This window comes from Canis lupus, chromosome 31 (genome assembly GCF_003254725.2).
Source record: "Canis lupus dingo isolate Sandy chromosome 31, ASM325472v2, whole genome shotgun sequence".
Taxonomy (NCBI): domain Eukaryota; kingdom Metazoa; phylum Chordata; class Mammalia; order Carnivora; family Canidae; genus Canis; species Canis lupus.
This window is the reverse complement of record NC_064273.1, coordinates 39,418,622-39,432,097: the sequence shown is the minus strand read 5'-3', so window position 1 is coordinate 39,432,097 and position 13,476 is coordinate 39,418,622. Positions and strand designations below refer to the sequence as shown.

Here is a 13,476-nt window from a genome sequence, read left to right as displayed (position 1 = left end):
ACTCATTTGCAGCCTCATGGAGGGAGGGCAGCCTAGAGAGCCATGAGCATTTGGTTGCCCTTGTTCTGCTGGTTGGTCCCTTGGTGTGTCCCTCCTGATGGCCTACATGTTGCTGCAGGTGGCTCACGGTGCTCTCAGCGACTGCGCCCTCGATGCTGTGGAGACGCAGAAGGAGCTCCTGGGCGCCAGTGGGCTCATGCTGCTGCTTCCCCCCAAAGTGGAGAGCGAGGACATGGCGGAGGAGGACGTGTACTGGCTGTCTGCGTTGCTGCAGCTGAAGCAGCTCCTCCAGGCCAAGCCCTTCCAGCCTGCGCTTCCCCTTGTGGTCCTTGTACCTAGCCCAGGAGGGGACACCATGGACAAGGAAGTGGAAGATGGTTTGTGAAGGCCTTTTGTTGATGAACCAGCATATTTAATAAATGGGTCAAGCCCCTGGTCTCAGGAAGTGCTGGCGGTGGGGCGGTGGGGGGGCTGAGGGGCAGCGGTACCTGGGCGGGGGGAGGTGTGTTAGTCTGTCTGCACGCTGAAGCAGAAGACAGGTCACCTCCGCTTGTTTTTCTGTCGAAGGTCTGATGCTGCAGGATTTGGTCTCAGCTAAGCTGATTTCAGATTATACCGTTATTGAGATCCCTGATTCCATTAACGATTTACAAGGCACAACTAAGGTAAGGCTTCCTCGTTTCTAAAGGCCCGGTAAGGTCGTTCAGTTGTCCCCTTTTGTTCTGTCTTGAATGTGGTATGTATTACTGCTTGGATTTTTAACTTTTATGTTTTGACAGACAGCTTTCAAAAAATAAAAGCAGAAATCAGAATAAGATAAAATCTGCCCGTGGTCTTGCTGTCTGCAACCAGTTAAATTGTTCATGCACATTTCTCTAGAGGTTTTGTTGTAACTGTTAGTTTAGGGAAAGCAGTGCTGGTGTTACAGTGAAAGCAACTGCAGGGAGAAGATGTGGGGTGGGGGAGCAGTGGGCGTGCAGGAGATGCAGGTCCCCCTGAGCACGGGGAGGCCGAGCTTTCCTCCTGGGTACGCCAAGACCGTGCTCAGGACTGGTTTCCGTCGGGGCTGAGCACTTGCAGCGCTGACCTGCAGGCCATAGTCCTGGGTTAGGATGGGACCTGGAACCCCTCTGCGGGCCCTTAGAGCCTGCACTCAGCTGCAGGGGACGCTTCTGCCTGCTTCCAGGTGTGGTTGACGAGCTGGTGCTCCCTGTGGCACCTGCCGTGGCAGCTGTGGGAGGGGCCCTTTCAGGAAACAGGATGGATTGTCCACCGCACCTCTTCTCTGTGTCTCAGGTTTCATGGGCCGTGCAGTGGCTTGTCTCCCACTGCCCCTGTTCCCTCGACCTTTGCTGCCAGACGCTCATTCAGTATGTGGAAGATGGCATTGGCCGTGAGTTCAGTGGGCGGTTTTTCCACGACAGAAGGGAGCGGCGGCAGGGTGGCCTGATGTCGCAGGAGCCCGGAGCCATCATCGAGCTGTTCAACAGCGTGCTGCACTTCCTGGCCTCCCTGGTGTCCTCTGAACAGCTGTGTGACCTGTCCTGGCCTGTGACCGAGTTCGCTGAGGCCGGGGGCAGCCGGCTGCTTCCTCACCTTCACTGGAACACCCCGGAGCACCTGGCCTGGCTGAGGCAGGCTGTGCTCAGCTTCCAGCTTCCGCAGATGGACCTCCCTCCCCCGGGGGGTACGTGCCCATGCTGAGGGGTCCTGGCTGGGGAGGAAGGAGGGGCAGCCAGGCTCCTGTTCCCTTTCTTACTGTACTGACAGTCTGGCAGGTACTGGGCACCGTGTGAGGTTGGTATGTCCTCCCTCCTTGTCCCCACACTGGACCTGCTTGCACCTGCCTTTTGGGTCAGGCGTCAGACAGGGCTGGGGGTCTGTGTAGGGCTGTTGGCTCTTCACCACCCGTACAGCAGTCTGCGGGTGTCCGCATAGCCGAGGAAGGAGGTGGCGAGTGATGTTGGGAGGGACACTCAACCCAAGGCCTGTAGTTTTTGAATAGAAGCAGGTTCTGTCCTGCCTTTGCCACAGGGTGTGGGGGCCCAGGGCAAGGGGACCATGCAGCCCCACCTACACTGCTGGCTCTGCTGGTGCCATGACAGTGCTGCTTAGCACCAGTGTTCCTTCCTCTGGTGGTGCCCAGATGACACTGCGTTGATGAGCACTGTAGGTCCCCTGGGGCTGGGCAAGGAGGTCATCCCTTCCATTGCTGACTCTGCTAGGAGGGAATGTGAGGGGTATGCTACTTACGGGGCACTGCATGTGGTCGTGGCAGGGCCACTCTCTTCTGGGCCTTTGTGGAACAGAGGCCTCAGGTGCCCTTCTGGACTTCGGGGTGTGGCTGTCAGGAGGTCCAGCAGTTGCTTGTTCCTGCAGAAACCCAGAGGGAAGCAGATCACACAGCTGTGAGCTAGGGCAGGGTTCCGCAAGAGAAGCCCAGAGCTGCCCGGTTGGCTGCTCAAAATACAGATTTCTGGGGCAACCACAGGGCTGTATGGTCAGAGCCTCTAGGGTGGACTCTGTTGTATGTTTTGTCCAGGGCGACTGCCTGGGCAAGCTCTTCCTGGGATGTGGTCTCTCCCTCAACAGCTCCAGTTCTCTTGTATTTAAATTCAGAAGCAAACTTCTCAAATTCACGGTTGTCTTTCTCTCTCTCTCTCTGTCTCTCTCTCTCTTTTTAAGATTTTATAATTTATTTGAAAGAGAGCGAGTGATAGAGATTGTGCGCAAGTGGGGGAGTGGGGGCAGAGGGAGAAGCAGAGAGCCGGGAGCCTGACTCCGGGGCTCGATTCCAGGATCCTGAGATCATGACCTGAGCCAAAGGCAGATGCCTGAGTCATCTAGGCGCCCTCACATTTGTATTTTTCTAAGAAAATGTAGAATGAGAACATTCTGTGTAGTGCCTGCGTACACTTTGGCCAAACCTGGTAACTGTGGAGATGCTTTCTTTCCAGCGCCCTGGCTTCCCATGTGCTCCATGGTCATCCAGTATGCCTCGCAGATCCCCAGCTCTCGCCAGACGCAGCCTGTCCTACAGTCCCAGGTGGAAAACCTGCTCTGCAGAACCTACCGCAGATGGAGGAGCAAGAGCCATCCCCTGGATCAGGGATCAGGGCCCTCGGTTGCCGAGATCCCATGGGATGATGTCATCTCTCTGTGCATCAACCACAAGCTGAGGGACTGGACACCCCCCAGGCTTCCCGTCACATCAGGTAGTTAGTCCTCGGTGCTAGGGTCACCTCCTAGGAGACTGACCTCGTCTAGTTTCAGCAAAGAAAGGTGTTTACTTGATGTTTGTTTCTTTTTCTGTGGGGTCGCGGCCTTCCTTTCCATAGGACTCCCCGTCAGGCCAGTGACTTCCAGGAGATTGTAACCATCGGGAGGAGCAAGGAATGTTCCAGGAGAACCTGGACCTCCTCCCTGACATGGTTCCCTTGGCTGGCTCTAAGTTAGATTTTGGTGACTCCGAGCAGTCATAATGACCATAAGCCTGTGTGAACCTTAAATGACCTACGGGCACTGGGACATGTTTGGTCGAGCATGGGAGTCACACAGTTGTGTGACTTTGATTAATTAGTAGGGTTTGTCCTTAAGTCAGTGTCTGTAAACAGATTTCAAGTGGTCACTTGTTGCTCTTTTGATATTCTTTTCTCATTTGTTTTTGTGTTGTAATTTCAGAGGCTCTGAGTGAAGATGGTCAGATATGTGTATATTTTTTTAAAAACCATTTGAAAAGATATGACATTCCTTTGTCGTGGGAACAAGCCAGAATGCAGACACAGAAGGAGCTACATCTGAGTCAGGAGCGGTGAGATCCATGTCTGTTGTGTCTTTCTGTCTTGACAGCTGGCAGAGCAAACTGAGTGATTCTCCTCCAGAACACATAAACAGAATGTGAATGTTCTACACACGGAATCTAGCCCACTGTGTGTATTCCGACAAATACTCGAGGACTAGATCCTTCTCATGCAGGCATCTCATTTAGCAGACAGACCTGACTGAAATCATAACAGAGCCAGCAGAGGGTAGATAGAAGAAAGCTGACGTCTCATCTGACTTACAAACCTGGCTTGAAAGTACTGAATAAAACGTGTTAGCACATGTAATCTGGTAATACATAAAAAAAAAACTCACAGGGTTTATCCCAGGATAAACCACATCAACAGAAATCTAATCTCATGTAATTTGCTGTCATAGCAGAAAAACAGTGATCATTTCAGTGTTTAAATGCTTTTCTTAAAATTTATACCCTCCCACCCCAATTTATACTCATTCCTAATACAATTTCTTATTAAACTTGGGTAAAAAATATCTTTAGCTTGATAAGGTTTTCTACTATAAAGGTACCCCCCCAAAAAAATTCCTTCTTACTAAGATGTTAGAAACACTGACGTCAGAACCAGCCTGAGCTGCTCTGATGTCACCCAGTCACTGTCGTCCTGAGATGCTGCCCAGTGCAGGGACACCGATAAGATGGCTTAAATATTGAAAGGTGGTAGGAACTGTCATTTCCAGTCAGTAAAACAGTCAGTTCAAGAAAATGAACGGTTACATCCTTAGAACTATCGAGGGTTCAGCAAGCGGATCAGACCGATGGGCCGGTGGCAGGCGCACATCATCACTCGGAGCAGCAAACCCCTAACCTACAGACATTAACCGACCCAGGAAAGGCACTAACTCCCTGTGAGGGGGGCTCTCAGGGCCTTGAAGGTACAGAGAAAACCTGAGTACGTGAGAGGCCAGCTAGCTCTGTGGAAGGGAAGATGCAGTGCTGGGAGGATGTCGGTTCTCAAACTGTCCAGTCAGGGCGTTTCTAACCCAAGACCCAAAAGGATTTATCCCCCTGGTCTTGACGAGTTAAATCTCAGATTCATCAGGATGAGAAAATGTGCAGCAGTTGTTGAGAAAACTTTGAATAACGCGGAGGGTGTGCTGTGCGCAACATCAGAGCATAGAGCAAAGTTGCAGCAAATAGGTCAGAAGTCCAGAAACAGCCACACGTGCCGAAGGTCCAGGATTGGCCCGGTTAGAAGAAACAGTAGATGCCTTTTCTCCCGCTGTTCGTGACTGTTACTTACACATGGATTTAAAAGCTAAATGTAAAAGTAAGAACCTTGCCAATATGAAGGGAGACTAGAGACCTTGCTGATAGCCCTGGGATGGGAAACAAAACTCCTAGGACACAGGCTCTGTGCGCCGGCTGCCCGCCCTCTGTGCCCGAGCCTGACCCTCAGGGAATCCGGAACTAGGCGAGGTCTGGGACTCTGTGTCTACACCCCCACTCCTGATGCTGGAGGAACCCTTCTCCCTCTTTCCTGACTGTAATCATTTCAAAACATGTACTTACAGTTTGGGGATAAAGTCTTATCATCCTGCTGCAAACACGTTTCCTGCTCCATTACTGCATGTGCACCAGAAAGGGAAGAGGAGTGTGGAGCGTGGCCCGGAGGGACGGGTTCCCAGCACGCAGGATCTGATGCGCGGAGCCTCTGCCCAGGAGCTCCTGGCCCAGTGCCTGTCCCGGAGTCTGCTGCTGGAGAAGGAGGAGAGCAAGAGGTGAGGTCCATTCCCTTCGGCGCACTGTACCCTTTAGGCTGCTTCCTGCTGGGTTGGCAAAGAGCACAGTGACGTGCCTTGCTCAAGAGAGAAGTCTAAGCTCTTTGAAGGCAGAGGCAGTGCCTCAGTATGTCTTAAACTGTTCCATTATTTGAAATCCGTTTCCTTTACTGTTCATTACTGAGGGTCAGTCCTAAGATTTCTGGCAGGAAGGAAGTGGCCGGCTGGCTGCTGGCGTGTCTTCAGCGGGTGGTGAGCGCTCAGCATGTGGCGGACACCAGGTCTGCCCTTGGCAAGCCCTCGGGGGCCGGTGTGTCGTCCCACACGGTAGACCCTCCTCTGCATCTCCCACCTCCCTTGCTCTTGGTTTCACCAAGAGCACCAGGAGGAGGGCCGTTTACGAGGTGGTCCGACCCCACCCCCAGTCCCCAGCAGCCTCCCTGGGTCTAGCTTATCGCCAAGAGCAGATGGGCAGCGCCTCGCACCCACTCAGGACACTGAGCGGCCCTCCCTGTTGTGTCTCCTTCCTCCCCGCCACCCCCCAGCACCCAGACCACGGACCATCCCCTTGACTGTAAACTCCTTAGACACGTGGTCCTCGCTTCTGTCCTCTTTTGAGTCTCTCCTGACCTCCGTGGCTGTATCCGCTCTGGTCGGGGTCACTGCATCCTGCACAGTGCTGAGCTGATCATGAACCCTTGTCCCCAGCCTTTGTTCCTTCCACAGCTTTGTTCTCTTCTTCCTGGTTCTTCCTCACCCCCCACACCCTCACCTATCCTCTGTGTCATCTGCATCCCCACTCCCCAGTGATAGCGTCTATTTTCATGGATTCTTTTTTTTTAAGATTTTATTTATTTATTGAGAAAGAGAGAGGCAGAGGGAGGGAGAGAAGCAGACTCCCCACTGAGCAGGGAGCCCGATGTAGGACTTGATCCCATGACCTGAGCCGAAGACAGTTGCTTCACTGACTGAGCCACCCAGGTGCCCCCATGGGTTCCCCCCCCATGGATTTTTAACTAACATCAGTGTTCTGACGACTCCAAGTTTATATCTCAGCCCCTGAGTTCTCTGAAGTCCAGATTTGAATATCCAGCTGGTCTCTTGAAATCTTCATTAGTCATTTATAGGATGCCTGATAGCCCTCTAAAGCTAACACCCCGCATCTAATTCCCAGTATTCCCCCAATCAGCTCCTCTGTTGATGGTCTTCTCAGTCGATGGGGCTTTGCCCTTCCAGTTGCCCAAGCTAAATGTCATAGAATTATCCCTCTACATCCAGTTCATCTGTAAATCCTATTCTTTCTATTAAGGTTATATTCGGAATTGGACTACTTTTTGCAGTGGGCTGTGGTCTAGGCAGACCCAGTATGAGCCTTTCAGGTGTTTCTCCTTAGCTAGCAACCTTCCAGGGACTCCTTTCCAATCAAAGCCAAAATCTTTTCGAGGTGTGCAGGCCCCACATGATCCGTACCCATTTCCTTTCTGACCTCTCTGCTCCTTGGGCAGTGCGGCCAGGCCTTTGTGTTTGCTTCTCCTTTTGCCTGGAACCCTCAGCTACCCTCCTTTTAAAAAATTAATTAATTAATTATATTTTTAAAAGATTTTATTTATTCATGAGAGACAGAGAGAGAGAGGCAGAGACACAGGCCGAGGGAGAAGTAGGCTCCAAGCAGGGAGCCTGACGTGGGAGTCAATCCCGGATCCCCAGGATCATACCCTGGGCTGAAGGCGGTGCTAAACCACTGAGGCTGCCCCTCAGCTACCCTCCTGAAGTCCCCACAGCTCACCTCGCACTTACGTCCAGTCTCTGCTCAGATGTCTACTTCTCAGTGAGGCCCTCCTTGCCTGCTTTGTCTTTTTCACCCTCAGACCACATTTCCGTTTCCTTGTGTTCCTGTCTGTCTCCTCTCACTAAAGGGTTTACAGCTGGGCCGTGGGTTTTCTTAGAGCACTATATCCCTGGTACCTAGAATGGTGCCTAGTGTTGGTGGGGGCTTGATAAATATGTGTTGGAAGAGTGAGCGGATGTGTTGTGATTTCCAAAGTAGATTTTCCTAGATCTCTATTATTTAAGCAATTAGAGCAGATGGTTTTTTTCATGAAAAGACAAGGGTATGGAGTGAACAGCTCTGAAGTGTGTTAGGTGGCAGTGGGATATTATTTTGAGTTAATTTTTTAAAGATTATTTATTTATCCATGAGAGACGCACAGAGAGAGGTGGAGACACAGGCAGAGGGAGAAGCAGGCTCCCTGCAGGGAGCCCGATGTGGGACTCGATCCCGAGACCCCGAGATCAATGCCCTGAGCCAAAGGCAGATGCTCAACCACTGAGCCCCCCAGGCGCCCCTATTTTGAGTTAATTTTAAACTATAAGCAGCAATCCATACATATGGATAATCATCAAGAGATAAGAATTAACTGGGGCACCTGGGTGGCAAGGTTGCCTAGGCATTGATTCTTGATTCTGGCTCAGGTCGTAATCTCAGGCTTATGGGACCAAGCCCTGCGTCGGGCTCTTTGTTTGGTGTGGAGTTGGCTTCAGAGTCTCTTTCCTTTTCCCTCTGTCCCTCCTACTTGTGCACTCTCTAAAATAAATAAGTACATCTTAAAAAAGAGATAAGAATTACTTTTAAACACCAAAATAAGGCAGAGAAAATAAAACCAAATGAGAGAAATACGAATAATGTTAAGTAACATGCAAAAGCAGTTTGTGAATAAATGCCGCTCTTTCCATTAAATCTAACTTGGGTTTATAAATTAAAGAGAAGATTAAAATTTTTTTAAGAGTATGGTTCTGCTTCTCAGTTAATGTTATAACTTCATTCTATCTTTAGTAAAAAAGCAAAGCTTTAAGAAATTAGAAGTAGGGCCACCTGGCTGTCTCAGTCATGAAACGTGTGATTCTTGATCCTGGGGTTGTAAATTCAAGTCCCATGTTAGGTATAGAGGTTACTTAAAAATAAAATCTTTTTTAAAAATAAAAAATTTGTATTGGAGAAAAGTGAATGCTTTCTTCCTCATTCTCAAATGCTTTAGGTTTGACGATCAGCTTCAGCAGTGGTTGTCTGCAGACTCGGGAGCATTTATGGATTCGATGTCCCTTCCTCTCTACCTTCCTCAGACTCTGGTGTCTCTGCCTCAGAGTATTGACCCTGTGATGAAGACAGTGACCCCTGCTAGCCCTCAGGTGGGAGGAGAATATATTTGGCACTTGAGTTAGAATTCAAGACTGAGAGAACGGCTGGGAAAAGTAACGTCTCTGTTCATCGTATGGTGTCATGATGACCAATAAGTTATTAGGTTAAATTAGGTATTTTCTTAAATGTAATCTGTCAGTGTTACAGATGCCCAGCTAATCTGAGTTTCTGCTTGAGAAATGGAGAGTGGAATGACAACATGCTTAAGCACTGAACACAACCCATAGCCGTGTGCTGGCATGCAGTGAGGGCATTGAGAATGACAAAGGTGGTGACTGACGGTGGCTTCTGTTTGTGCACATAATGCCCAAGCCTTGGCATCACCCCGTCTTCTTTTCTGGGATTAACTTTCCCTGAGGAAAATTAATGAACGAGGGCGGTAAGGTCACAGATGGCAGGGGCTCACTCAGGAGTGGCCCAGGTCTTTCTACCTCACCATCCTCATTCAGCGGTGAAGGAAGCAAAAATTGAGTGATCATCATAGATGCATGTTGCCGGACAGGTAGAAAGTATGCGCCTGGGCTGGTGTAGGAAGCCCCTCAGTAGGGGAGAAAAGCAAATTAAGATGACGCACTATGTATGTTTACCAGTTTGGCAGATACTTTAAAAGTATTTGTACACTTTGACCTAATGGTTCTGCCCTGAAGAAACTATTATATATATAACAAAAATTAATGTTTTGTTGTTGACGCCTGTGGTGTTAATCATATTGCATAACAAGTGGAAACTATGCAAAGATGAGAGTCTGGTTAAGCGATTTCACATCATATGATGGAATAGCTCAGAGCCCTTCACAGTGATATTTGTAAAAATGATGCTGGAAGTTGTTGATGATACAGTCTGAAGGAACGTTCTGTGCTCAGGGGACACCAGCCGTAAATGTACGTGCAGGAAGAGGCTGGAAGGATGTAAGATGCCAAGAGGCGTCTGGGTTTGTTGAGCCCAGTAGGCCCCCGATGAAGTTTGCTTACTGTCCTTAAGGAAAATATATTTGGGTTTAAGGATTTCCTAAAACTATTTTTACATTCTTTTTTATTTAAATAGAACAAAAGGAGAGGAGAGCAGCTGCAGTTGTCAGAGGCAACAGGCACTTCTGTAAGCGAACGGCTGAAGCACTTGGAGAGGCTGATGCAGAGTTCAAGGGAGGAGGAAGTTGCCTCTGAGCTGCATCTCTCTGCACTGCTGGACATGGTGGACATCTGAGCTGCCAGACCTGAGAGCGGGAAGGTCTCCAAAAGATGTCTGCTTTTACTCACAATGATGTTATTCAGATGCTTGACGCACTGTTGGAAATGTGATGATTAATCATGCAAATAAACTATTTGAATGTCTCATTAGGCCTTTCCCAGTTTTCAGAGTGAAAGGCTCTTTTCTCCTGGGTGGTGTCTTTTTTGTTTTTAAGATCTTATTTATTCATGAGAGACACAGAGAGAGAGGCAGAGATGCAGGCAGCGGGGAGATTCCCCGCCGAGCAGGGAGCCCGAGGAGGGACTCCATCCCAGCACCCTGGGGTCACGACGCCCTGGCCGAAGGCAGACACCCAGCCACTGAGCCACCCAGGTGCCCTCGGGGTAGTGTCTTTGCTACTCTTGTTTCATCTCCACAGCCCGTCATCCAGCAACCTGTGCACTGAGGGAGTTTGCAGCGTACGTTGCTGTGTGTCCCAGGGAAGTTGCAGTCAGCGATGTGCCAGACGTCAGGATGCAGGGACAGAGGAGGCACAGGAGCCATGCTCACCAGGCCCACCTAGCTCACCTCTGCGAGCCAAGAATCTGAGGGTGCACATGGGGCATCTCTGCACTGGAAGCAAGGGGAGGATGTGACACAGCTGAGAGCATAGGATGAAAACCTGGAGGTGCCAGCTTGGTAGTGCTGCCAAGTGAGGGCACAGGCCAGCCCAGAGAGCCTTGCTGCCTTGTTCTGAGTGCTATGGGAATCCATTGTTTGAGGATACTAGCAGAAAAGTGACTTGGTCACTTTTTTTTTCTTTTTTTAAGATTTTCTGTATTTATTCATGAGACGGAGGCAGAGACACAGAGGGAGAAGCAGGCTCCCTGTGGGGAGCCCGACGTGGGACTTGATCCTGGGACCCCGTGACCATGCCCTGAGCCAAAGGCAGGCACTCAACCACTGAGCCACCCAAGTGTCCTGGTCACATATTCTTTTAAAAATGTTCTATGGAGGAGGTCAGCAAGACAAGGCAGGAATTTTAAAGGGGGAGCCGTAGCTGTGTAGGTGAACAAGGAAGGGCATGACCCTGAGTTTGCTGCAGCTGGTGTGAGGGAAGGATACATCTGAGCTAGCTACAGAAAGATGCCTTGTTTTTTTCATTTACGTGTTCTTCTATATTCCTATTACTGCTTTACCCAAAACTTCCTGCCCTAAGCGTAAAACTGCTTCTCACACGATCTTTTTCATCAGGTAATTTGCTAGTTCCACTTTCTTACGGAGATGATAACCCACTGGGAAACACCCATTTTTCTGCTGCAGCGTGGACATTTCCTGGGTTCTTAGTCCTGTATTTTCCTCTTGCTTTGTTTGCTTTCTCATTTTGATGGAGCCCATTATTCTAAGAGCCTCTGAGCCTACATATCTTGACTATATTTCTACCCTTAAATTTGATTCATTTGAATGGAAATAGAATTTTAGGTGGATGATCATTCTACTGTTTTCATTTTTTGTTGCTGGAAGTTTTACAAATCGTCTCCATCCCTGGTGTTCTTAAATTTCTCAACAACCTGCTTGAGGCGTTGGTTTCCGTCCATTACTCGCCTACATTGTGCTCAGCACCTCGTAGTGCTTTTTCCCCAATAGTTCCTGCCGTATGACCCGCTACCCCAAGCACACATCATAGCTTACACTTGGGAAGGCTTCAGCCGGGCAGCTTTCTCTTGGGATCTCTCAGACCCTTGCAGTCAGGTGTTGGCAGCAGACTGCAGGCCCCTGAAGGCTTGACTAGGCCGGATGTCCAAGACCAGTTTACTCACCTGGCCGGCAGGTGACATTGCACTGTTGGCTGGGCAGTCTGCTGGGGCTTCCAACCTGAGTGGCCACTATGTAACCTTACCGTGTGGCCTGAATTCTTCACAGCCAGGTGGCCTCAGGGTAGTGAAACTTCCTACGGGGAATCTCAGGGCTCCAAGGGCACGTGCCCCAGGGAGCAAAACGCAAGCCCAGCTTTGGAACTCACGTGGGAGAACTGTCACAGCGTTGCATGACCAGCCTCTGTCTACAGATGGCAGAGATGGGACCCAGGTCATTCTGTACAAGAGCCTGTGACATGGGAAGTGTTGCAGGAATGTTTTGTGGTTTTTTTTTTGTTTTGAGAGGAGAGAGAATCCTCAGCCGACTCCACACCTAGCACAGAGCCTGACGTCGGGCTCGATCTCCCAACCCTGAGATCATGAGAGCCGAAATCAATGGTAGGACGCTCAACCAACCAGGCCGTCTCAGCAGCCCAGCAGGAATCCTTAGAAAACAATCTGGCCTGCCAGTTTGGAGACAGAGAAGCAGGCTCCATGCGGGGAGCCCGATGTGGGACTCGATCCCGGGACCCCAGGATCATGCCCTGGGCCAAAGGCAAGCACTCAACTGCTGAACCACAGGCATCCCTATTTTTTATTTCTTATATTGTTATATTTTACCTTCCTATTCTAGTGACTTTTAAAATCTGTTGCCATATTTTTTATTCCTGAGACTCTTTGTTTTTTTTTATTTTATTTTTATTTATTTATGATAGTCACACACATAGAGAGGCGATCCCGGATCTCCAGGACCGAGCCCTGGGTCGAAGGCAGGCGCTAAACTGCTGCGCCACTCAGGGATCCCTCTTTGTTGTTTTTTTTAATGAATCCTATTCATTCATTTATTCAGTATATACTTTTGGAGTGTTTACTGTGTGCTAGGCATCATTCCTGGTGCTGGGGAAATGGCAACAAGCAAATTTCAGCCGTCACGTGGCTTATATCTTAGTAGGGACACAGGCAATGAAGATAAGTAGGCGAGTTGGTGTGCTAATTGGCGGTAAGCAACGAGGAAGAGGAGAGCTGGGATGGAAAGCGTCAGGTGTTCTTGTTTCACAAGTGCAACGTTCGACCCCTGTAAGGACTTTTTAAAAAAAGATCTTATTTATTTATTCATGAGAGACACAGAGAAAGAGAGAGAGAGAGGCAGAGACCCAGGCAGAGGGAGAAGAAGCAGGCTCCGTGCAGGGGGCCCAACGTGGGACTCGATCCCGGGACTCCAGGATCATGCCCTCGGCTGAAGGGTTTTTGTCAAAGGTCTTGTCCACACCTTGGATCATCTACATTTCTCAACATTTCCTTTTCTGTTGTGTTTCGTCTTTCTTCAGAGGCTCTCCTCAAATGTCTGGCTCATGTTGATGGGGCTCTGAGGAGCTTGTTGGAAGCTCTATGTCAAAGGACACAGCCTGCCAGCTGAGAGGCTTCTCCCTTTTCTCCCGGGTCTCAGCTGCCAACGTTTGCATGTCTTTTGGGGCCATTTGCTCCAGAGAAATCCTCTTACTGCCTGAAGCTGTACAGCTAAGCGGGAGAAGTGGGCCTGGCCTCCTCCAGTAAGACTCCCTCAACCCCCATCTTCAGTGGCCCCCAGCTGCGTGGTTCCTGAGTTCACACCTGCTCCGACTCAGCTGTTAGATGTGACAACTTACTGGTGACTGATAAGAGCAATCTTAGGCAACGTGAAGAGAAAAGCCTGGTGGC

General features: G+C 49.8%; 1 protein-coding gene across 2 annotated transcripts in view; it reads left to right on the top strand.

Moving 5' to 3' along the window:
• LOC112669242 (minichromosome maintenance complex component 3 associated protein) overlaps positions 1-10,089 on the top strand; it is a 53,420-nt gene extending 43,331 nt beyond the window's left edge. For both annotated transcript variants that reach the window (XM_025462200.3, XM_049104782.1), the window contains exons 22-29: positions 119-377; positions 568-665; positions 1,297-1,687; positions 2,958-3,215; positions 3,682-3,811; positions 5,353-5,559; positions 8,595-8,745; positions 9,800-10,089. In XM_025462200.3, the coding sequence (XP_025317985.3) occupies positions 119-377; positions 568-665; positions 1,297-1,687; positions 2,958-3,215; positions 3,682-3,811; positions 5,353-5,559; positions 8,595-8,745; positions 9,800-9,958 (1,653 nt within the window). In that variant the 3' untranslated portion in view covers positions 9,959-10,089. The remainder of the gene's footprint in view (positions 1-118; positions 378-567; positions 666-1,296; positions 1,688-2,957; positions 3,216-3,681; positions 3,812-5,352; positions 5,560-8,594; positions 8,746-9,799) is intronic.
• The last annotated feature ends 3,387 nt before the right edge of the window (positions 10,090-13,476 follow it).